General features: G+C 41.5%; 1 protein-coding gene across 1 annotated transcript in view; it reads left to right on the top strand.

Moving 5' to 3' along the window:
• Positions 1 to 4454: 4454 nt before the first annotated feature.
• Positions 4455 to 24263, top strand: part of SPMIP2 (sperm microtubule inner protein 2) — a gene marked incomplete at both ends in the record, with an annotated part of 67905 nt that continues 48096 nt past the window's right edge. The window contains one exon of the mRNA XM_080675403.1: positions 4455 to 4515. Within this exon, the coding sequence (XP_080531529.1) occupies positions 4455 to 4515 (61 nt within the window). The remainder of the gene's footprint in view (positions 4516 to 24263) is intronic.

The following is a 24263-nucleotide window of genomic DNA, read 5'->3' on the forward strand; positions in this document are numbered from 1 at the left end:
ATCAAACCATGACCTCCTGGTTCATAGGTGGACGCTCAACCACTGAGCCACACCAACGGGGCCTGGTTTTTTTAAAAACTGTATTACTCTAATCATCAACGCCCTCACTACATTTTATTGTAATTCTCTGTTGTCCTTCTTTAGAATGTTAGCTAATCCTTTTAAAAGTAGAACAGAAAAAGGCCAATGGCCTGTAGTAAAAGACACAAGAGATATGATCAGATATGATAGAAAATAATGCAAGTGGCCCTTAAACGTATGAAAAGGTGTTCAATCTTGCTGATAACAAGAAAAACGTGAATTACTATGTCACTGTTTCTTACCCGCCAAAGTGACATAAATGCAAAAGTTTGACAACATATGCTGGGTGAGGCTATGGGGAAGTAGTCATTCTCAGACACTGCTAGTTGGAATACACGATGGTACAACCAGTGTAGAGAATTTGGCAACATCAAACAATTTTATTTATGTTTTTCTTCTTTGGTCTGGCAATTGCACATCTAGCAATCTATCTCAAAGTTGTACTGTAAAATATATGAGAAGATGTGTGCAGAAAGCTATACTTTATAGCACTTTTTGTAATAGCGAAAGATTGGAAACAGCCCATATGACCATTAATAAGAGGACTGGCTGAATAATTCTGATAAATCCGCACAATAGAGTATTTTGAAGCTGTACAAAAAGTGAGAAGTAGTAATCCCACTTCTTGGAATTTATCCTAAGAATACCGAAACACCAATCAGAAACAATATATACAGCATTACTTACAATAACCAAGATCTGGAAACAACCTAAGTGCCCATCAGTAAATGGGTGGATAAAAAAGCAGTACATTTACACCACGTAATACTATGCAGCCATAAAAAAGGAACTCTTACCTTTTGCAATAGCATGGATAAACCTGGAGATTATTATGCTAAGTGAAACAAGCCAGTCAGAGAAAGACAAATACCATTTGATCTCACTCATATGTGGAATCTAATGAACAAAATAAACTGACAGAATAGAACCAGAGGCATAGATACATGGAACAGATGGACAGATCTCAGTGGGGATAGGGGTGGAGGGGATGGGATGAAAGAAGGCGAAGAGATTAGCCAAAGGACATATATGCATTACCCATCGACACAGTCTGGTGATGGCCAGAGGGAGGAGGGGCCAGAGGTTTGGTAGAAGTGGGCAAAGGTTGGGGGGAGGATGGAGACATCTGTAATAGTGTCAACAATTTTAAAAAATGAAAAATATCTTTATGTAATATCATAGCGTGATTGCCAAAAAGTGTTAAGTGGAAAAGCAAGTTGGAAAAAAACACGTGTTTAGTTTGCTACTGTTTTTCTGAGAAAGGGGAGGGTATGATTATAAATATATATTTATAGTGTTTACAAATTTTCCTACAAGAAAAAGGAATTAACAAGATGGAGATGACAAGGATAAAAACTAGACTTCTTTAAATAAATACCCCTGATTTTAAGGATTTTACTTTGGAACCATGTGAATATTTTACTTAATTATAAAGTAATTGTTTAGCCAGGCTGGTGTGGTTCTGTGGTTGAGCGTCAACCTATGAACTAGGAGATCACAGTTTGATCCCCTGTCAGGACACATGCCCAGGTTGTGGGGTGCAGGCTTGATCCCCAGTGTGGAGCATGCAGGAGACAGCCGATCAATGATTCTCTCTCATCATTGATGTTTCTATCTCTCTCCCCCTCTCCCTTCCTCTATGAAATCAATAAACATATTTTAAAAATAAAATAATTGTTTAAATCTCTAAAAAATGAAACAAAACAAAAACATTGAACCTAAATATGTAGTGAGTTGGCAGAATAATTTCATAGGGAAGAACTAACTCTGATTTTTCTCCTCTATTTTACTTCCCTCCAGTCTTTTGCCACCAGAATTGCTGACCCTAAGCCCACAGTGGATGGTAAGATTTATAACAGTCTTTAAGGCAAAGCGGAAGCCTGCATTTCCCATGATAGATTCATGGGAGGTCCCTAGCCAAAAACCACGATCTCCTCTATTTTCTGCTTTTGTTACTAAAAAATTAATTTTCCTCATTCCGGTTCTTCCTTCCTTTCTCTTTTCAGCATCATGAAAACCTCAAATGACGTACCCACGGGGCAGGTTCCCATCTTCCACTAGGAGATTTCAAACTTGGATGCTGTGGAACATGCCAGTTCCAAGGACACAAACAGGTCATTTTCAGAAAGAAGCTTTCACCTGACCATAGAGACCCCTTGACTATAGTCACCAGAACTGGGTCACCTCAGAAAGAATAGGCAAGCTTCCGAAACTGCAGAAGGCCCACATGGAGATAAAGAAGAGGCACGCAGGTCATGACCAAAGGACATGACAGGAAGGCGTTTTCTACCGAGGAAGATCAGTAGCCAAAGACGGACTCCGGTGAGAAGATGAGTGACTGGAATAAGAAGCACTCCTGTCTGTGTCGCAAGTCAGTTCTCTGGAAGTTGGGGGGCAAGATGCTTATTTGGGATCTACATCTGTGAACAGAAAGAGGCTGGAGTAGGATTGGGCAGCGGAGGAAGCTGACCTGTGATGAGGGCTCAGCCAAGCCTCAGCCCACCAGGGAAATAGCTGTCCAAGTAGCAGCGGACATGACTGGCTGTTCGAGCCCCACCTCCCTTAGTCCCCTGACACAGGCTGCCCGCTAATAGAGCTTGACCTCAGACAATAGAGGCAGCTCCCTGCTGCTTAAACAGACCCTGAACTTGCTGACAGCTGGAGGCCGTCTGCTGACAGCATTTCCCACAGCTGAGATACAGCCCTTCCTTGAAGGGGGACGGGTGGTGCATCTCTCTGCCCACTGCACTAGCAAAGGGTCTCCATAGTTAACACAGGGTTTTATGTTAATTTCTCTCAACAAACAAAAGAGAGCCCCGTATATTTAATCCTGAATTTGAAATTACTATTAGAATTTATATTCCATGGATTATCAGGTGATCAGCATTATATTTCTGGGCAGGCTGGAATTAGCTGTTCATTCATTCATTTCACAAACATGTATTAAATATCTATTGCATAGCAGTCTCTGAAAATTGAAGTATGGATAAAAATGCTTTTTCCATAAACTCCTGGGAATTAGATACTAGTGTGAAAGGCAGACAAAGTAGACAAAACAAAGTAGTAAGAGTTAAAAAGATAGGTATACACAATATACCATAGAAATTAAAGTGGCGTGAAGGAGAAAATGCTTAGCTATGCCTGCAGGCATCTTCCTAGAAGAGGAGGTGTGGGCTCTGGCTCGGGGAACAAGAAGTATTTGCATACAAATGTTATAGGAAGAACCAATTGCATGTATAAAGGCTCAGAAGAATGAGTTTCCCATATTATGGGGACCATATATAGATTGCTTATGACCAAGGCACAGACTGTGTTTAAGGAAGTATTAGAACTTAGGATTGGAAAGAAATCTATATACAACTAGAGACCCAGTGCACAAATTCATGCACCAGTGGGGGTCCCTCTGCCTGGCCTGCGGGATTGGGCCGAAACCGGCTCTCTGACATCCCCTGAGGGGTTCCAGATTATGAGAGGGTGCAGGCCAGGCTGAGGGACCCCATCAATGCACTATCGAGGCCGGGGAGGGACGTGGGAGGTTGGCCAGCCAGGGAGGGACCATGGGAGGGCTCCAGGGCATGTCCGGCCCATCTCGTTCAGTCCTGATCAGCCGGACCCCAGCAGCAAGCTCACCTGCCAGTCAGAGCGCCTTCCCCCTGGTGGTCAGTGCACATCATAGCAACCGGTCGACCAGTCAACTATCTGCCCCCTGGTCGTCAGTGCACGTCATAGTGAACGGTTGAGTGGCCTTAGCATATCATTACCATATTACACTTTGATTGATTAAACGGCTGACTGGACAACGGGACACTTAGCATATTAAGCTTTTATTATATAGGATAGTTTGGTGAAGGCCACAGGAAGGGAAGGCGGGGCAGGTGAAGGTGGGCAAAGGGGAGAAGTAGGGGGACATCTGCAATAATATCAACATAAAAAAAATTTTGTCTACTCTAAGATTTCCAAATGCAGTTAACCATGATTTGAGATTTTTGCTTGCTTTTTTTTGCAAGAACACCCCTCTGCAGAACATTCTTTGGGCAATGTTGATTGACCCTGCCAGGCCATCTGTGACAAGCCTGTTCTAGTACCTGAGCAGGTTTGTTCTGACTTGATATTGATGGATAAGGAAAATACATTATTGAATGAAATTCCTGGGAATGCTTCCACTGCATCTGTCCGTTCTTGGAGGTTGGAATACTGAATTCTGTTGGAAGGAACAGCCTCTCTGTCATAAAGAGTCCTTAGCAACCAGTCTGTTGAGGCCACAGACAGGGAGAGTAAAGACCACAGAGTCTTTGAGTCTTGCTGGTTCAGACAAACTGGTCTGAGGAAGCCGAGGAACCAAATCCAGTGGCACAGTTCAGGCCTTGGCCATAATGTCTATTGCGTATCGAGAACCCATCTCTGCCACAGTGGGAAAACGCATGATTTTTACAGGTAAAGAGATTTTCTGAATGCTTTCACAAGGAGATCTAAACTTCCTCTATCCCTCACCCATGTGATGCTCATATATGATACTCACATAATGGATACAAAAATTGGCCCTGATCAGGTAGTTCAATGGGAGTGTCATCATATGCCAAGGTTGTGGGCTTGATTCCATGTCAGGGCACATATAAGAATCAACCAATAAATGCATAAATAAGTGGAACAACAAACTGATGTTTCTCTCCTCCCCTCTGTCTCTCATCAACCAATAAATAAAAAAGAATGACAATCATTCTATATATATTTATTTTGTATGATATTGCTACTCTCATTGTGCATACTCAGCCTGGGCATCAACACTGTGCTTTCATAAATGGATCTGTGATGTCCCAGTTCTCACTATAGCTGAGCTTTCACAAATTTTATATCATAAAGTTTGTTTTGTGTAAGAGGAACTACTTTGATGCTAATAAAAAGTATACCTTGATCAGATTTTAATTATTATTGATTTAAGCTTCACGTACTTTTATAAACTTGACATATCTGCTTGATAAAACTTTGAGCAAGGTGTGCATTTGACCTAGTAAAATTGTTGGCTTGCATTTTGTTCCTTTAACTTGTTCAAAATGATTTGGGTGGTGTATGTGTGTAGAATTAGAATAAGATGTAATTAAATAGAATCTACTAGTTGTGATAAGTCTGTATGAAAGAAACTAAAATTCATCTTATTTCCTTTATAGATTTAAATAATGAGCATATTTTATAAGCATATCCCCTTGCTTATATGTCTACTCCCACTCCAGTCATTAGAAATCTGGCCCCAGCTATTTGCCACTGACTGACTTGTTTACATGTACATGTATTCAAGTATCAGAACTGTGAACCTGTACTCCATGATCAGCAAGCAAACAAACAAACAAACAAACAAAACAAAAGGAACTTTACCAACTGGAGTAATGTGCTTCCTTGCAGTTCCCTTTGCTTAAAATATACAGGTTCTATTCATTTCCAAAGTTACTTAGGTCACCTCCTCTTCCCACCTCCCCCTCTCCCCACTTTCAGTGAGGCTGTGTAATACAGTTAGATTATCTTGTCACAGACTGAATTTTTTCCTGGAATCTCCTAAATGGTTTTTCCATTGTGTAGATGTACCACCGTTTTTTAATCCACTCATCTGCTGATGGGCACTTAGGCTGTTTCCAAACCTTAGCTATTGTAAATTGCGCTGCTATGAACATAGGGGTGCATATGTCCTTTCTGATTGGTGTTTCTGTTTTCTTGGGATATATTCCTAGAAGTGGGATCACTGGGTCAAATGGGAGTTCCATTTTTAATTTTCTGAGTAAACTTCATACTGTTTTCCACAGTGCTGCACCAGTCTACATTCCCACCAGCAGTGCACAAGGGTTCCTTTTTCTCCACATCCTCGTCAGCACTTGTCGTTTGTTGATTTGTTGGTGATAGCCATTCTGACAGGTGTGAGATGGTATCTCATTGTTGTTTTGATTTGCATCTCTCGGATGACTAGTGACTTTGAGCAAGTTTTCATATGTCTCTTGGCCTTCTGTATGTCCCCTTTCGAAAAGGGTACTGATCTTTTCACTGTCTCTATAGTTTTGCCTGAATGTCATGGAGCTGGAATCATACACTATGTAGCCTTTTCAGATTGGCTTCTTTCACTTGCCAATATGTATTTAATGTTCCTGCATGTCTTTCTGTGGCTTAATAGTTCATTTCTTTTTATCACTGAATAATGTTTCATTGTCTGGATGTACCACAATTTGTTTATCTATTCACTGATGAAAGGAAGTTTGGATTGCTTGCAGTTTTTAGCAATTCTGAAAAAGAGCTCTATAAACATTTGTGTGCTGACTTTGTGTGGCTATGTTTTCAAAATCAATCTGGTAAATACCTAGGAATGTGACTCTGGTCCAAATCCAAGAGATTTATGGAATAATTAATAGGGGATATTCAATTTTAAAGGCACCATAAGAAATCATCTAATTTAACCCATCATTTTTCAGTTGGGAATGCTGAGGTTCAGAGAGCTAAGTAACTTGCTCAAGATCACAGAGCCTTGATCAGAAGGATGTAAACCTCTCCCTGCCCCCTTTTTATATGATGTATTTATGTGTATTACATACAGGTATCTGATTAAATAAAAATAGGAATGTATTTAGTCAGCCATCCTATATCTACTAGAAAATCTGCTCATGTAAACCAGGAATATCGCAGAATTCTACCTTATAAAGGAATGATGACAATTTCTGTTAGAAATGTATTAGAATTGGAAATACTCTCTAGGACATGGCTAAAAGCAATATGATGAATGAAACTATAAGTGGTAGGAGAAATATTACATAAATGTGTATGTAATTTTGGAAAGCATTGCTCCATTAGCCTGGGTTTCAGACCCATTTATTCATCTCATTTTTTTTTTGCCCGTGAAACTGCCACAGTAATAGTTATGTCTCAAATTCAATTATTTTAAAAATAGAAAATGACTTCACACTGAACTGCCAGTGGTTTCCTTTTTGAAGAAAGAATAAAATATTCCTGACTGCAAATTCAGCATAAGTCTTACCACTATAATTCACGAAGCAAATAGTTTAGATTTTTAAAAACAAAATTATGACAAAAGCTTACACATTTTAATGGCACTGAAACATTTGGTTGGCTAATCTGCATTTTATTCTATAATCATAGAATGTGATTTGCCTGAGGGACAGCAGTTCCAAACCAATCCTTCCCTAAACTGCTAGTCATCTAATCTAAGTCATTGCCAATGGGATTTGCAAGAAAAAAATCATTAGTTGCTGCTACCACTTTGAAAACATCTAAACCAAGAGAACTTCTAAGGACAAGCTTTGTCTCATACTCTAGTTTTTCTGTGTTGTGTGTGTGTGTGTGTTTGTTTTTGTTTAGAATAATAAATGCCTGTATTACATAAACTAAGATGAGAAGAAAGACTTATTTGCTTTTCTGGATTTTGATTTAACTTTTCAAAGTCGATACCTTATAGATTACATTAATATAGCCTCTTTAAATCAGGAAGAAATACTCAGGATAAAGCAAAAAAAAAAAAATGTTGTTGTTGAAACCGTGCTTGAAAAAATTAATTCTTTTGTCAAAGACTAGTTGATTGTTTAGTGTGCAACCTTATAGGAAACGGAAGCAAGCATGAAGATCCTATTTCAGGAAACCAAGGTGGTAAACTTAAGACACAATTTTGGCTTTTCCTCTTACCCTTTCTGACCTCAGTTTTCGCATCTGTAACTTGGGGATAGTAGTACCTATTCCATAAGGTTTGCTATGATGATTTAATGAAACAAAGGTGCCTGCATAGACCACAAATTTAACAACATTTTTTGAACTTTTATTTTTCTTAAGTAGTTGTACTAATTTTTCCCTTGAGAAGCTCATTATCTAGAGGAGGGAGATGCTGGGAGAGAACACAAAAATCACCCTTAAAATTCTATTTTTTCATAATAAACCAACCAAGTACAGTTTATTCCCAAAATCTGAAGCTTTAAGAAAGCTTTTAAAGGGTACAGAGAGCAATAATCTAAGATGATCTAAATGAGTAGTTTTGAAACTGCAATGTGCATATTAATCACCTGGGGAGTCTTGTTAAAATGCAGGTGCTGGTTCCGTTGGTCTGGACTTGGGAGCCTGGGAATCTGCAATTCTACCATGCTGTGGTCCAGGGCCACACGTCGAGTAACAAGGATCTAAACTCGTCTGGCTCCACTACTTACTACTGTGACCTTGGGCAAGATAGTTTCCTCTCTGTGTCTCAGCTATAACATTTGTACAACAGCAATAATACCCCTTCATAGGGTTTCTGGGAATTTCAAGTGAGTCAATGTATGCAGAATACTTAGAACAGTACCTGGCATGTGGTGAGTGCCATGTATATCTAACTATTATCATCTGACACAAATCACTAGCAATATAAGTAAACTGCAGGCTAGGGAAGTTATTGGCCCAGAAGCATTGGTGTTTCTAATCATTAGAGCCCACACAAAGATATATATTTGTTTTACCTGTTAACTATTGGCCTTTTGGATTTTCCTATAAATCCGACCTAAATAATACTAAAGAAAACAAGTTCCAAGAAAAAGGTATTATGGTAGAATGGCAGATTTTGGAATATTACTTATAAACCTCAGGAATGCATGTAACCTCAGCTGATGAAATGATATGCCATTCCATGGTCAGGAAGAATAGAAAGAGCTGCGTCGGGTGCCCCTGTGGGAAGTCTTTCACTACAGACATCACATTTGTCTCTTTATTTTGTGTTTGTTTCCTCCTTCTGTCCCCCGTCTCCCGTAAAAGGAGAGGAAGCACGTGTTGAACTCCAGCAAGGAAGCACTTTACCTTTGACACCCGTTGGGCATAATCTTCCTCAGTTTCACTCATGGCAAGTGATAAAAAATAAAACGCGGCACTGTCTTGCTAACCCCAAGTGCCAGCTCTTATCTCAGAAAAGGGCGAACCTTTCACAGAGCTTAATAAAAGGTCCCTTTGACCACAAGTATCATCTTTAGGAGAAATACGCTCTAGGAAAAGTCTGAGGCAGATAGAAGGTTATCCATACCTCTAAGCATAATGTCACAGAAATAGACCATGACTCGTGTATCTGGTCAAATCATTTATGTGGGGCAGCAGTTTCTAAAAGAAAGGAAATAATTTCTGGAAACTACAGAATTGGAGGAGAGGCGGTCATTTAAAGAGAAGAAATAGGTACACTGCTTACCCCTGCTCTGTAACCATGCTCTGATGTCGCACGGAGGCCTACCGCCTCATCTCCAAGCAGCGTCTGAGGAGGACGGGGTTTCTCTGACAAGGACCTAGAACCACCTGAAGAAATCTGGTAGAGGCGAGGGGAGATTTGGCTTATTCCTAAACCTCATTCTCATTAGCCAAGGGACCTGCCTCAGGGAGGGAGGTGGGAGCACCAGGGGGCAGAGCTGTGAATCCTAAGCAGCTGGAATAAATATGCAGCAGCTCCCAGGTTCAGTAAACAATGATGGAAACTCACCAGGGCATAACTGGGGGAGGGAGGTGGCTGCCGAAGAAAAAAGATGCACGGTGAGCCATGAAATGTGAGCCAAATCCAGCTTGGGGTTCTTGGTCACATTCCACTGCCAATAAAACTAAGATCTCCCTGAAGGGGTCTCTTAGCTAACCACAATCCCAAATCTAGGGCACTGATTCTCAGAATTGAATATGCTTAAGAACCACTTATGGAGACTTTAAAAAATATATGTATTTTTATTGGTTTCAGAGAGGAGGGGAAAGAGAGAGAGAGAGAGACATCAATGATGAGAGAGAATCATTGATTGGCTGCCTCCTGCACAACCCCTACTGGGGATCGAGCCCGCAACCCGGGCATACACCCTTGACAGGAATCGAACCCGGGGCCCTTTCCATCTGCAGGCCTATGCTCTATTCACTGAGCCAAACTGGCTAGGGCTGGAGACTTTTTTGAATGCAGAATGCCCAAAATTTGGAGTTTCTGGGGCCCTAGAACCTGCATGTTAAACAAGCACACCAAGTGAAAGTGATACAGGATTCCATGTGACATAGTAGGGGAACAGAGTAGGCCCCAGGGCAATAGGAACTGTACCCATTCTGCTCCTGGAAGCTCACACACCCTCCAATACTATTACTCTGTGAGGTCTCACTTGCCTCCAGTTAGAAGATCAGAAGTCTCAGCTCACAGCCATTGAATTTTAAAAGTAATTTAGAAGCCCACATTTTTAAAAAGAATAGAAACATTTGTATACTTCAAATTAATGTGCATTATATCATTCTGTAAGTGGTTATATAAAAATGAAATAAAAATTTCAGCCCAATGAATTATGTCAGTGATGACAGGATAATTAGGAATCTAAGTAGTCAAAACGTATGCAAACAAAGCTATCTGAAGTTTAGGAAGATTAGTGAATAAATGCTGACAGCATTCACGTCCAACAAATTCTTTGTTCATAGCAAGGAAATAAAACCTCCTACATTTCTTTCTATTAGAGGTTTTTCAGACTCGTTCAAACACCAATTTACAAGCTAAGTAGCTATTACCACCCTCTTTTCACAAAACAGAAGCAGAACAAAGTAAACATGCTAGTCATGTGGGCTAAATAAAGAATTTTTTTTTAAAAAAAGCAAACCTATTATTGTACAATACTAGGAACTGACGTGGTAAATCTCATTCATTTCCTTTCCTGTGGCTTGTGTGGCCACTTAGAACACCTTAGAGCCACACTCACTTCCCCATCACCACCCTTCACACGGTATGCATGTGCCTATGCACGCACATACCCACCCTTTGACGTGTGGAAATGCCCTAAGGAATGTCGACGCCTCTTGTCTTCAGAGAAACAAAACAAAAAAAAAGATTGCTTATCATTGACCTGAGACATATAATTACCCAGAAGATAAATATTGAGATGAGACTTTGCAGTAAATCCCCAATACTGTGATAACTCCACCTTTGCTTCCCAGGGAGGGGCATACTGCGGAAACACTGTCTAGGTATGGATTATTGTGTGTGAGGACTATACACTAGGAAGTTATTTACATTAGTGTACATACAGGTCAAGAACCCCATTAATCATTGTTAAATAAACAACTCCCTGCTGCTCCTCCCCCAGGGCACTCTGAGCCCTGACAGCGGCCAGGAGAAGCTATCATTCACAACCAGCGTGGAAGGCTGCAAGCCCCTGCACTCCTGATTTGGGGTTTGAGGACCAGGGGTGTCCTGGTCCACAGCATTTTCATCTGGCTGCAGTCACAGTGTTAATGGCTCTGAGGAGGACTTTGAAAGAGTGATATTCTTTTGCAACATCCAGCCTTTAAGCCAGACTGTCTCAAACATTATTTCCAAATTTGGATGAGAGTTTGTGCAGCCATTTTTGTGTGATGATGTAACAAACTCAGACAGAAACTACGTGTGAATGTTCACCTCACCATTGTGAATCACCTGACATGATGACAGAGTGCCTTAGCTTAAAATGTTTTGACTTAGAAACATACATTTGAGTGCTGAGAGTGTCCCCAAAGGCAAATTACGTATTGAACAGAAAGGGCCATTTTTTTAAAGCAGAGAGTGCACCAAAGGTGGGAGAGAGTAGTGCCACAGATAAATGGAAAGGGAAAGATACCACACCCCTGCCAGGCCCAGGGCAGAGGATCCAAGGTCAGGGCTACTTCAGTTGGCCGGCACTCACTCTCTCACATCTCAACTAGACACAATGGAGTAGATAAAATTTTGAGCAAGGAATTTCTACCTATGGCAGCTTCAACAATGTCTACCATGATGGCCATTCCTATAGTCTATTCATCAAAAGGGATCACAAGTATTTGGATCTCCTATTTCCTCCCTTCACCAAAGGACTGATATAGACCTTTAACCCCTGTACCCACTACGCAATCTCTCCCTATTCTATTCTCTTCCATAGTCACAAAAATAGCTGTGCATAGTTCATCACAAACCCTAGTGCAGTGGTCGGCAAACCGCGGCTCGCGAGCCACATGCGGCTCTTTGGCCCCTTGAGTGTGGCTCTTCCACAAAATACCACGGCCTGGGCAAGTCTATTTTGAAGAAGTTTAAGTTTAAAAAATTTGGCTCTCAAAAGAAATTTCAATCGTTGTACTGTTGATATTTGGCTCTGTTGACTAATGAGTTTGCCGACCACTGCCCCAGTGGATCTTCGTTTACATTTTTTAAAAACTGATACCAAAGGAGACATTTAGGGAATCTTGATCAGAGCTTTGAAATTCAGTCCCAGTACAGAGTTGGTTTACTGTGCCCACTCTAACCCCGACCCGGCAAATCCAGCAGGCCAGATGGCTAGTGTCGCCTCCTTGTACATTTTCTTTGTTCTCTTCTCTGGCTTTAGCTTCTCCTCTTGTCCCACTTGAGAATTTGTGTTGTAGTCACACCCACATTTTTAGGAAGACCAACTGTCTCAGTTTACCCAGGACAAGGAGTTTCCCGGGACACTGAGCTTTCAGTGCAAAGACTGGGATGAGTTGGTCACCCTAACTCTGACCCTTAGTTGCTGCCCCTGCCAGGCCAGCCTCCCTGGGTCACCGTGCAGATAGAATTCATCATCTGAGTTCTGCACCAAATAGAATGGGAAGTGTTCATGATGTCAGGACACCAGGCAAGAGTTGCCTCATATATATGTCATTATCAACTTCCTCCTTTGCACTCCATCAGAGAAAGATGCAAAGGTCCAGGCTATTCCACAGAAATCGCCAGGTAGATGTCCACCCCTACTCTGAGGCAATCTTGCCCAGTTATAGACAGGTGGTAATCACTGGCCTGTTTACCTCTGTCTGACTTGGAACTGTTGTTCCCCTTGACTAAAGGCCAGTTGCATCAGCACATCTACTGTAAACCCACGAAGAGGACCCTGAATCTATCTCAACATCTTTCCAGCAATTCAATATGGCCTCCAATTTTTCAAAGAGAGCAAGACGAGCATTCTGGACCACTATACTTGCTTGGGGTAAAAAATAAAATCTCTCCCTTTTTATGGTTTTAACTTTATTTATTTTTTTGCCAGGCTTAATGATAGCTGTTCATGTATTTGTCTAGCTCCCATCATTAGTTGACATGTATTACCTAATATTAGAGTCAAATAAATCATGTCAAGGGCAAATAAGAGGACCACCATAACATGTTAGCTACACTGAACTCGTGGCCAAAACCTAAATGTGGTGGGTTTGTGTTATCAACTTACCTAAGCTAGAACTGCATTTCCCAGAATGCTTTGCTCTGCATAGCTGTGGGGTAGGCTGGGCCACAAAAGACATTTGTGTGCAATGTGGAAGGTGGATGTGAAGTAATGGACAAATTTTTGCCATGCTCAGAAGGTGGGTGTGGGTCATCAGGTGATGTTGCAGCCCATGCCCACTGTTGCTGATACATTGGCTCGCCTCATTGGTATGGGGCAGATCCTTCAGAGCATTCCATACTTCCTTCTTCAGCTTCATTGATTTCTTTTTCTTTTTTAAATATATTTTTATTGGTTTCAGAGAGGAAGAGAGAGATAGAAACATCAATAATGAAAATCATTGATTGTCTGCCTCCTACACTGGAGTTAGGAGACTATAACCCGGGTATGTGCCTGACTGGGAATCAAACCATGACCTCTTGGTTTATAGGTTGACACTCAACCACTGAGCCATGCTGGTTGGGCAGCTTCATTGATTTCTGGGCCAGGTATTTAGCACGGTGACAAAAAGGCCCAGTTTTCACTTGCATCAATGAATTTGGAGGCTTAGAGGCATAAGAGACATATTTGGGTCCAGTTAATCCCTGTAGGTTGCAATTTATCTTACAACCCCACTTTGCCTTGACCCACTGCTTTGATGTGTTGCTTGTTAACCAGCATCTGAATCACTTTGCTGACCTGGTGATGGTCGCTGCTCAGTGGTGGGTATACCACGGCCAGAGCTGTTCTTGTGAAGCTGGGTAATTTGGTGCTCCAGCTGGGGGTGAGGAGCAGGACTTCTGGGACTCACCTTCTTTCTGGTTCCAGCTTCAAAGGCTAGGCAGATGGCACTAAGGGCCACCTAATGTGGAGTACACTAAAAAATGTTTGTGGAGGGAAGGGGTGAATGAGCTGAATGGTTGACAATTCCTTGAGAAGTTTGCAGTCTAAGGCCTTTTCCTTCATCGTACTATCTATAGCAGTGGTCGGCAAACTCATTAGTCAACAGAGCCAAATATCAACAGTACAACGATTGAAATTTCTTTTGAGAGCCAAATTTTTTAAACTTAAACTTCTTCTAACGCCACTTCTTAAAAATAGACTCACCCAGGCTGTGGTATTTTGTGGAAGAGCCACACTCAAAGGACCAAAGAGCCGCATGTGGCTCGAGAGCCGCGGTTTGCCAACCACTGATCTATAGGCATCGATTTATATGTTTCACCAATAATTCTGCTATCGAGAGAGTCCTTCTGGATACCTGTTTATCTCTAAACCGGGTCAATAATGATCTCAGCACAAAGGACAATGCAGAAGGAACGCATCATTGTTCACTATTTTTTGTTCATTTCTTCCCCTGGAGTAGATTAGTGTGTTGTTGGAAAGAAGAGGGCGTCCTCCATAAGATCTTTCTCTCTCTTCCAACACTGCTTTCTCAATGTTTCATATGGTTTGTTCACTAACAGAGCACTGCCGAGAGCAACATCCAGAAACAGGTTTTAGACAAGGAGCTTCTTTCCACCTGCTTCCTCCAACCTGTAATCTATGCACCCAGGCGCTCCTCTCTCCACCCTCCTACAGGGTTTTCCAGGGCGCTGCTTGCTTATGTTCCTGCTCTTTTAAGTCAGAGATTTGCTTTTTCGTAGAAATAGAAAAGTAAAGATATTGCAGATGCATTGTGGGAAGCAACGGGAGGGAATCAGACGGTTCAAAGGGAGTGCATTTAACCCCCTCCATCTTCCAGGGGCTCAGCTGCTGCTCACGGTGTCTCTCTGTGGGAGGCAGTCTGCCGTAAGAAAACGAGAAAGGGAGAGCACAGTAGGACTCCCCACTTTAGCCTTTTTAAGTGACAAACACGTGTGAAGTAAGTAGGCTGCAGCCACAAGGGGTTACCGGAGAAAACGTAGGAAAATAACTCAGAAAAGATGACAATCTAGAAAGCCCTCCTCCCCAAGAGAGAAGGGAAAAGAGAAAAAAAATAAATAATAACAGAATTCATCCCCTCCCTTTTCTTATTAACTAGGAATTAGAAACTAGAAAAAGATCTGTAATTGTTAAGTCGTTGCATTTCTCCCCACTAATAATTAGCACCAGATGGAGCAAAATAAAGTCATTTTGTAATTTGTGGACACTGCAATAGTAAGTGGGTGAAAGAGAGTTCAGCTAATGGGTCCATGTGTATCGCTTTCATTTCTTCGTCTGCTGCAAGCAATAGCCAGTGTTTGAAGAGGGTGGACAACTGTGAGATGTTTCATATGAAACTGCACATGTCCAAGTGGTCTGACGAATGGCCACTGGCAGTGATATTGGAAATCTGCTTAACATTCCATTTCTCTTACACAGACAGCAGGGAAATGGAACCGAGTCCCATCCCCACATTTCACATGCATTTGATTGTAGACTTATACTTTTTAAATTACAAATTCTAATTTTTCAAACCTGTGTGTTGACTTCATTGTTCTCTCCAAGTCCTGCACAAGGCCTACATTTCCCACGACTAATTCTCATTGATCACGCCTTTCTTTGAATTTCTCTTTTAATGAAAGGCAGCCTTGCCCAGCTCTGGGCTAGCTGATCAGTGTGTAGGACAGTTTTCTTAGCTAGATTGTAAGTTCTCTGAGGGCTGGATCAAGCTTGATCATTTTGCCTTATCAGTCTAACACTGAGCATGTAGTAAGCATTTAGGTAATTTTTAAACAGCTATCATCATTTGTCAGTTTAATATCACAAGATTTTAGGTTTTAATCTTTTGTCAGCATTTAATATATGTTATTCATATTTATGCATAAATTGCAAAGCAATATAAAAAAATTGATTTTTTTCTGTTCCAACTCTCTGCTTTCTAACAGACTATTTCCCTTCTGTTGAGCTAGCCAATCTTGACACCTTTGTATTAAAATATTTGCAAAGGCATAAAGACAAATGCCCGAACGTTGTACTATTGTTCCTGGCTTGTGATTAAAAAAAAAAAAAAAAGATTAAGCAATAATTAAATTTCAATTCTAAATGCTTTGCTACACTTGTAAAGAAAAGTATTTCTAAGTGAAAAATTATTAGCTGTATTTAAAAAACTGAATCAGCCTGGCCGACATGACACATGCCTGGGTTGTGGCTCTATCACCAGTGCGGGGCGTGCAGGAGATAGCCGATCACTGATTCTCTCTCAGCATTGATGTTTCTATCTCTCTCCCTCTCCCTTCTCTAAAATCAATAAAAATATATTTTAAAAAAACACAAACTGAATTATTCCTGCAGAAGTATACTACTACTTCTAAGTGTGTTGCTGAGAGGTCTGCACCTGATTGGTTCACATGAGATAGTGGATTTCTCCCTTCCTCCAATCAGGGAGTTCTTTCTATCACATGCATATCACACACATATTCACTTATTCCACAAATATTTATTGTGTGTCAGGCCCCAGGCTTTCCCTGCATTTGCTTATTGGTCGAAGAAGGAAAAGAGACCAAAGGCAGAACAACTCTGGGACTTGCCAATTCTGCTCGTTTAGAGTCAATTAACATCCTATCTAATAAAAGAGTAATATGCAAATTAACCACCACTCCGCTACACCCACAAGCCATGCCCACAAGCCACACCCACCAGCCAATCAGGAGCAAATATGCAAATAAACCCAACCAAGATGGCTACGGCCAGTGAGCAGGAGGGAGGCTTGGGTTTCCCCGGCAATGGAGGAAGCCAAGCTCTCCGCCTGCGTTTGCCGGCCTAGGCCTCCACTCCAGGCTACAAAGTTTCAATGATAGAAGATACATAAATCCAAACAGAAATGGCGGCAGCCACGGAGCTGGAAAGAGCAGGAGGCTAGGGTTGCCCTGGGCGATGGAGGAAGCCAAGCTTTCCGCACACCCTGGCCGGCCCAGGCCTCCACTTAAGGCTACAAAGTTTCAATTGTAGAAGATAAATAAACCCCAGATACCAGGGCCTCCGCTTGGGTTGCCAGGGGGCATGGCCGGCCTGCAAACCACCACAGGCCCCTCGCCCAGGCCACCCCACACCCCAAGGGAACCCCCACCCTGATCTGGGACACCCTTCAGGGCAAACCAGCTGGCCCCACCCATGCACCAGGCCTCTATCCTATCTAATAAAAGAGTAATATGCCGATTGACCATCACTCCAACACACAAGATGGCTGCCCCCATGTGGTCAAAGATCCTGCCCCCATGTGGACACAAGATGGCCGCCACAAGATGGCCAGCAGGGGAGGGCAGTTGGGAGCGACCAGGCCTGCAAGGGAGGGCAGTTGGGGGCGATCAAGCCTGCAGGGGAGGGCAGTTGGGAGGGACCAAGCTGGCAGAGGAGGGAAGTTGGGGGCAACCAGGCCTGCAGGGGAGGGCAGTTGGGGAGGACAAGGCCTGCAGGGGAGGGCAGTTAGGGGTGACCAGGCCTGCAGGGGAGGGCAGTTAGGAGTGACCAGGCCTTCAGGGGAGGGCAGTTAGGGGCAAACAGGCTGGCAGGGGAGCAGTTAGGCATCAATCAGGCTGGCAGGGGAGTGGTTAGGGGGTGATCAGGCTGGCAGGCAGAAGCAGTCAGGGGCAATCAGGAAGGCAGGCAGGTGAGCAGTTGGGAGCCAGCAGTCCTGGATTGAGAGGGATGTCCAACTGCCCGGTGGGATTGGGCTTAAATGGGCAGTCGGACATCCCTCAAAGGGTCCCAGATTGGAGAGGGTGCAGGCTGGGCTGAGGGATCCCCCCACCCCGTGCATGAATTTTGTGCACTGGGCCTCTAGTCTAATAATATTGTTCAATTATTTACATTCTTGTAGGGCTTGGGAGTCCCCAAACTGATTTTCCTGTAATTCAGTAAACATATGATTTTATTACCATCACTGTGATGACAGCACTTGAGAAAAATTAAGTTGCAATTCATACTGAAAACTTAGGAGATTCTATAAAAAGGTAGATGTAGAAGATGATAGGAGATTCTATAAAAAGGTAGATGTAGAAGATGAAATACCCATCTCATATACTACATTTGAAAAGACAATGTAGAAAGAAAGCATAAAACAAAGTACTAGACTGCTGGTTGATAGACCGATGGCACATCATGTGTTTAAATGTATTTCAAGAGGAATAGATCCACCAAGACGGAGTGCCATTTGGGGTTACCTACTAAAGCAGGAATGATTTAATCTAAGATTTCCTAACATGGTAAATACTTAAAACATACAGTCCTGCAGTAGTAAGCACATTTATATTTCGATGCAACCCTCACCACTATCCATCTTCCAAACTCTTCCATCTTGCAAAATTGAAACTCTGTGTCCATTAAACACTAAGTCTCCATTTCTCCTTTCCCAGCCCCTGGCAACCACCATTCTACTTTCCGTCCCAATGAAATTGACCACTTTAGTCATCGCATATAAATGGAATCCTTTTGTGACTGGCTTATTTTACTCAACATAATGTCCTCAAGTTTCATCTTGTTGTAGTTTGTATCACAATTTCCTTTCTTTTTATGATTCATTGTATAAATAATGATTCATTGTACGTTTTAATGGATTGACTTGTCCTCCCTTCCCCCTGACAATTTCATACGTTGAAGCCCCAATCCCCAATGTAATTGTATTTGGAGACAGGTCCTTCATGAAGGTAATGAAGGTTAAATAAGGTCATGGGGTGGGGCTCTAATCCCATGAAACTGGTGCCCTTATAAGAAGAAAGAGGGCCCTAGCCAGTTTGGCTCAGTGGATAGAGCATCGGCCTGCAGACCAAAGGGTCCCAGGTTCGATTCTGGTCAAGGGCACATACCCAGGTTGCAGGCTCGATCCCCTATGTGGGGCATGCAAGAGGTAGTCAATCAATGATTCTCTCTCATCATTGATGTTTCTATCTTTCCCTTTCTCTATGAAATCAATAAAAATATATTTAAAAAAAAAAAAAGAAGGAAGAGGAATACCAGAGCTCTTTTTCTCCCCATGTATGCACAGAGGAAAGGCCATGTGAGGACACAGAGGGGAGCGGAGGGGTCTCACCAGATGTTGGCCCTGGAAGACACTTAGATCTTGGACTTCCAGCCTCCAGAACTATAAGAAAAGAGGTTTCTGCTGTTTCAGAAACTCCAGTATTTTGTTATACTAGTAAAAGCCCTAACACACACACACACACACACACACACACACACACACACACACACACACCCATATATATCACATTTTGTTTATCTGCCCATCCATCAATGGACGCTTGGGTTGTTTGACCTTTTGGCTATTGCGAATAATGCTGCTGTGGAATTGCTGGATCCTACGGTAATTCTAGGTCTAATTTCTTGAGGAACCACCACACCATTTTCTACAGCAGCTGCACCATTTTACATTCCCACCAGCAATGCACAAGGGTTCCAATTTTTCTGTATCTCTCATTTGAAAAATGTTTAATCTGATATTTGGTTACTGTGAGAAACCTGTGATCGCTCAGTCACAACTGTAGATTTGGAACCATTGACCACCTATTCCCATGTGGAAAGTTAATTGGCTTTTCTGTAAGCAAAAATGCAACAGTACACAATACCACTTTTGAGGGCGGAGGGGGGCGGGATTCAAAATAAGCAGAATTATCTGGTGCCATTCTGTATCAGCATCACTTCATAAAAAATGGTTCCAGCATCCTGTGGTGCGAGGTTAGCCAGGGTTCTTCATATTGAAAATAACAAGGTCACCTCCCCTCCCCCCGAAGTGCCCTCACCGGAGTCAACTAAAACATAGTTTCTAATCTAAAGATATCTGGTCCAAAGGTATCAGATCAGACAGCATCTTGGGACCCCCCTCCTGAATTAAATTATGGCATTTGTGAACATGATGTTATTTGATTTCAGCTCCACATTTTACATAATCTTATAGCTCGTAAGTGGAGTTTAGAAATGTTTCTTCACAAAGCCTGTAAGCTCTAAACGCAAGTAAATCTGTGCTAAGTAGGATATCTTTCTAAAATCCTTCTAATTATTTTCAATTTTTATAGCTTCAAGGAGTCAATTGAGGAATAATTTTCATAAGCATAAAAATAATTAACTCAGAGAAAAAATTGCAAAAAATTTGTAGCAATATTTTTCAGTAAGTATCAACACTCTCCAAATACTTCAACTAATTCAGAAAAACTAGTAAATCTTTTAATTATTCTATACTATTCTTAAACTGCCTCCTTCTGCACAATCTAAGAAAGGGGATATGTACTTCAAATACTTAATGTCTGTCAGGTATTCTAAATGTTCCCTAGGAATTATTCACAGTGATTGTAGCACTTTCGTTTTTCAGGCCACTTCAGCTGAAAGACAGACGGAAGTAAAATTGGCAAGTGAAAGTCAATATTTAGCTGGTACTTCACTCAGGCATTTTATTCTGGTTTCCAGCTTTGATGTTTAGTAATTGATTGAGGGAGAGAAGCAGGAGTTCGCTGTGTTTGTTCTCAGATATTTGAATAGAGGAAGAGAAAGCTTGCTGTTAGGTTTGCAGAAGGCCTAATAAACGTTAGGTTAGGTTAGGTTATCCTAGGAGAAAGAGAGAGAGGGAGAGTAAAAATTAAATGACAATGTGGATTGTAAAAGATAATACTTTAGAATTAGAGGCTAAACCTAACAAGATTAGAATGTAACAGGAATAAATATGAACCTTGCACTTAGGGTTAAAAATCAACAGAACGAGTAAAGGGTAGGGAAGGCACTCATGTGATTGGTTAGTGTGGAGGTCGTCGCTGACTGCAAACTCAAGATGAGCCCAGATGGTTCCGACAAAGCTGACATAATCACACAGCTCTGTGTTCCACAAACAAGCGGACTCTGCCCTGCCTGGACCACGTTGCAGCATTCTTTTTGGTTCTGAGTGAGGCACTTTAAGGGAGATGTTAATAAATGGAAGAGCATCGAGAGGCAGGATGGTGAAGAGTCTGAGATTCAGTTACATGAAGAGCACCCAAAAGAAGAGGACACCTCCTTTACCCAAGAACTTAGTGTGAGCCTTTCCCAGTATCGGCCAGGCTGACCAATGAGAGGACTGTCCGCTAGGATTCAGACGAATGTGTGACTGCTACAGCAAAGCAGATTTCAGTTCAGCATATGGAAGAATAATTAGACCTGTCCAACAATAGAATGTGCTTCTGTGGCTGGAAATATTTTGGCAGTTGGATGAGCACCAGCCGAGGGAGAGAACCCAGGGTACAGGTTGTACCTGCCCACCCTAGAGGCTGCAGCAACCCAAAGCTCCCAGAACATGCTTGCAAACACGTCCTCTCTGCCAATGCTGTGGCTAGTGTAACTGGATTTAGGGCTGTCTTCATGTGATTTCCAAACAACCAACGGGCAACCCAAGTGGATTATATGTCTAGTAGTACAACAGGGCATCTATTTATTTTAGCACAGGAATTTTGGCCGTGGCCACTACTGCAGAAGCCACCAGAAATCCCCACCAGTAGTACTGCCCTCAGAGCCTCTGAATAGCAGCTGAAACATGGAAATATTTGAAGATGAAATTACCTTCCTATCTTCCCATAAGAGTACCAGTTTGATACCCTTTCTTGATTCTGAGGATATATGAGTTACAATTTCAGAAGCCAAGATTAGATGCTTTTAAGAATCAAAACACCAACACGGTTAGTCTTGGTATATTAATTAGCATATGTCAGAAGTGACTTGGCACTTCTACTTCTTTAGAAACAACAGTGATGGTATAAAGCCATGGTTCTCCAACTTTATCATGTGTCAAAGTCACGTGGAGGGATTAAGGCACAGATTGGTAGGCCCACCTTCAGTTTGTGTTTCAGGAGATAAGAGGTGGGGCGAGAGATTTTGCATTTTGAATAAGTTCTCAAATGCTTATGTTGCTGGTCTTGAACCACACTTTGAGAACCACTGATATAATGAATGAATGAACACAGCATAAGAAGGCATGTTATAATCAGTGAACTGCTAGTGTCTACAGGATTGGTGTGCAGAAGCTGGCTTGTACCTTCTGATTGTTAGCAACTCTTTTCAACCCTGCATTCAGTGACATCAGCTTGGTAGTTTGAAACTGGTCATAGTGGAAATATTTACACCACAGATATTGGTATATGCGAACACCATAATATTTTTCCTCTGAATGCCAGTGTTAAATATTTACCAGTAAACCATTGCTATAGACTCACGGCAGAAGGAAAATATTGGATGATCTAATGTCTAATGCAACATTGCTCAAATTCACATCACTCATGGATTTATAAATATTTCTTGAATCCTGGCTACATAAGCACAGCAGTATTTTTTCAATTATAATGTGCTGAAAGGATTTAATAAGCATGAATTAAAGCAGACAATGAAATATGGTTTCATGTATTAGTCATTTGCTGTAAGAAATGTTCAACATTTGATCCATTTCATAAATGTGTATTAAAATTATGAAAATGAACATAGACCAGTGATCATTAAAAGTGAATTATCAAGCCCTAGCCGGTTTGGCTCAGTGGATAGAGTGTTGGCCTGTGGACTGAAGGACCTAGGTTCGATTCCAGTCAAGGGCACATGCCTGAGTTGTGGGCTCGATCTCTGATAGGGAGCATGCAAGAGACAGCCAAACAATGATTTTCTCTCATCATTGATGTTTCTTTTTTTTTTTTTTTAATATATTTTATTGATTTTTAAAAAAAATATATTTTATTGATTTTTTACAGAGAGTTAGAAACATCGATGAGAGAGAAACATCTATCAGCTGCCTCCTGCACACTCCCTACTGGGGATGTGCCCGCAACCAAGGTACATGCCCTTGACTGGAATCGAACCCGGGACCCTGCAGTCCGCAGGCCGACGCTCTATCCATTGAGCCAAACCGGTTTCGGCTCATCATTGATGTTTCTATCTCTCTCTCCCTCTCCCTTCCTCTCTGAAATCAATAAAAGTATATTTTTTAAGAAGTGCGTATCAAAGATTAAAAAATAAACAAAAGTGCGTATCAGTTCATTATCTTCACCATCTAACATTTACTGCTTAGAATATGTCAGATACTGTTCTAAGTTTACATGAATTATCTCATTTCATTCTTATAAAAATATATCACTTAGATATTGTTATCCTCATTTTCACAGTAACAGGTATATGATACCTACGTATCAATGTTTATGGAATATCAGGCAGCCATGTTTCGTGTGATCTCACATGTAATGTTTTAGAAACCTCACATACAGCATTTCTCAAAGGCAGTTTACTGATAATAACCACATTATTATTATATAATCACTATAGTCTTGTTTTGTTTTTGTTAATCCTCACCTAAGGATATTTTTTCCATTGATTTTTAGAGAAAGTAGAAGGGAGGGGGAGAGAGAGAAAAACATCAATGTGAGAGAGACACATCAATTGGGACCAGGGCTGTAGATCGAGACTGTAACTAAGGCCCTTGACCAGAACTGAACCTGGGACCCTTTAGTCTGGGAGCCAACACTCTATCTACAGAGCCAAACCAGCTAGGGCTAATCACTATAGTCTTAAATACATTTTTAATGATAAATAGAAGAAAATGCCGATGGCATCAATACATTGACAAAACAATACCCGAAGAATACTGGCATTGCAGGGAAAACAATGCTCACCATTGGCTTGATGGCATTCAAGCACAATAGCCTGGCCCTCCTAACTCTCTTCTGTTGAGCTACAATTCTTGAGACCCTTCAGCCCTCTTTTCTGGTGGGCAAATAAGATCATAGTTTGCCATTCTGACTCCCCAATTTCTATCTTTCCGTGAGGTTGACCTCCCTACTACATATTTTTTATTTACACATCATTATTAGGTCATCAGTCTATGATTGCTCTGCCTTAAAAACTTCTGTCTTTAAGGTTCTTTAGTAACTATTTGATCACAACTAACATTGATCCTGGGAATTTCTACTTGTCACCACTTAGTATTGCCTGCAACTCATCTTTCATGCTCTGTGTTTTGTTCAAAGTTACGATATGACCTAAAATGAGCATTATGTGGAGTGAAAACTTAGAAACCCTCAGGATGTCAGCATGTGCAACATATCCTGTAGGGAGTGAAATCTCACTTTAAAAGGAATCCAA

Source organism: Plecotus auritus, assembly GCF_963455305.1.
Source record: "Plecotus auritus genome assembly, chromosome: 6".
Taxonomy (NCBI): Eukaryota; Metazoa; Chordata; class Mammalia; order Chiroptera; family Vespertilionidae; genus Plecotus; species Plecotus auritus.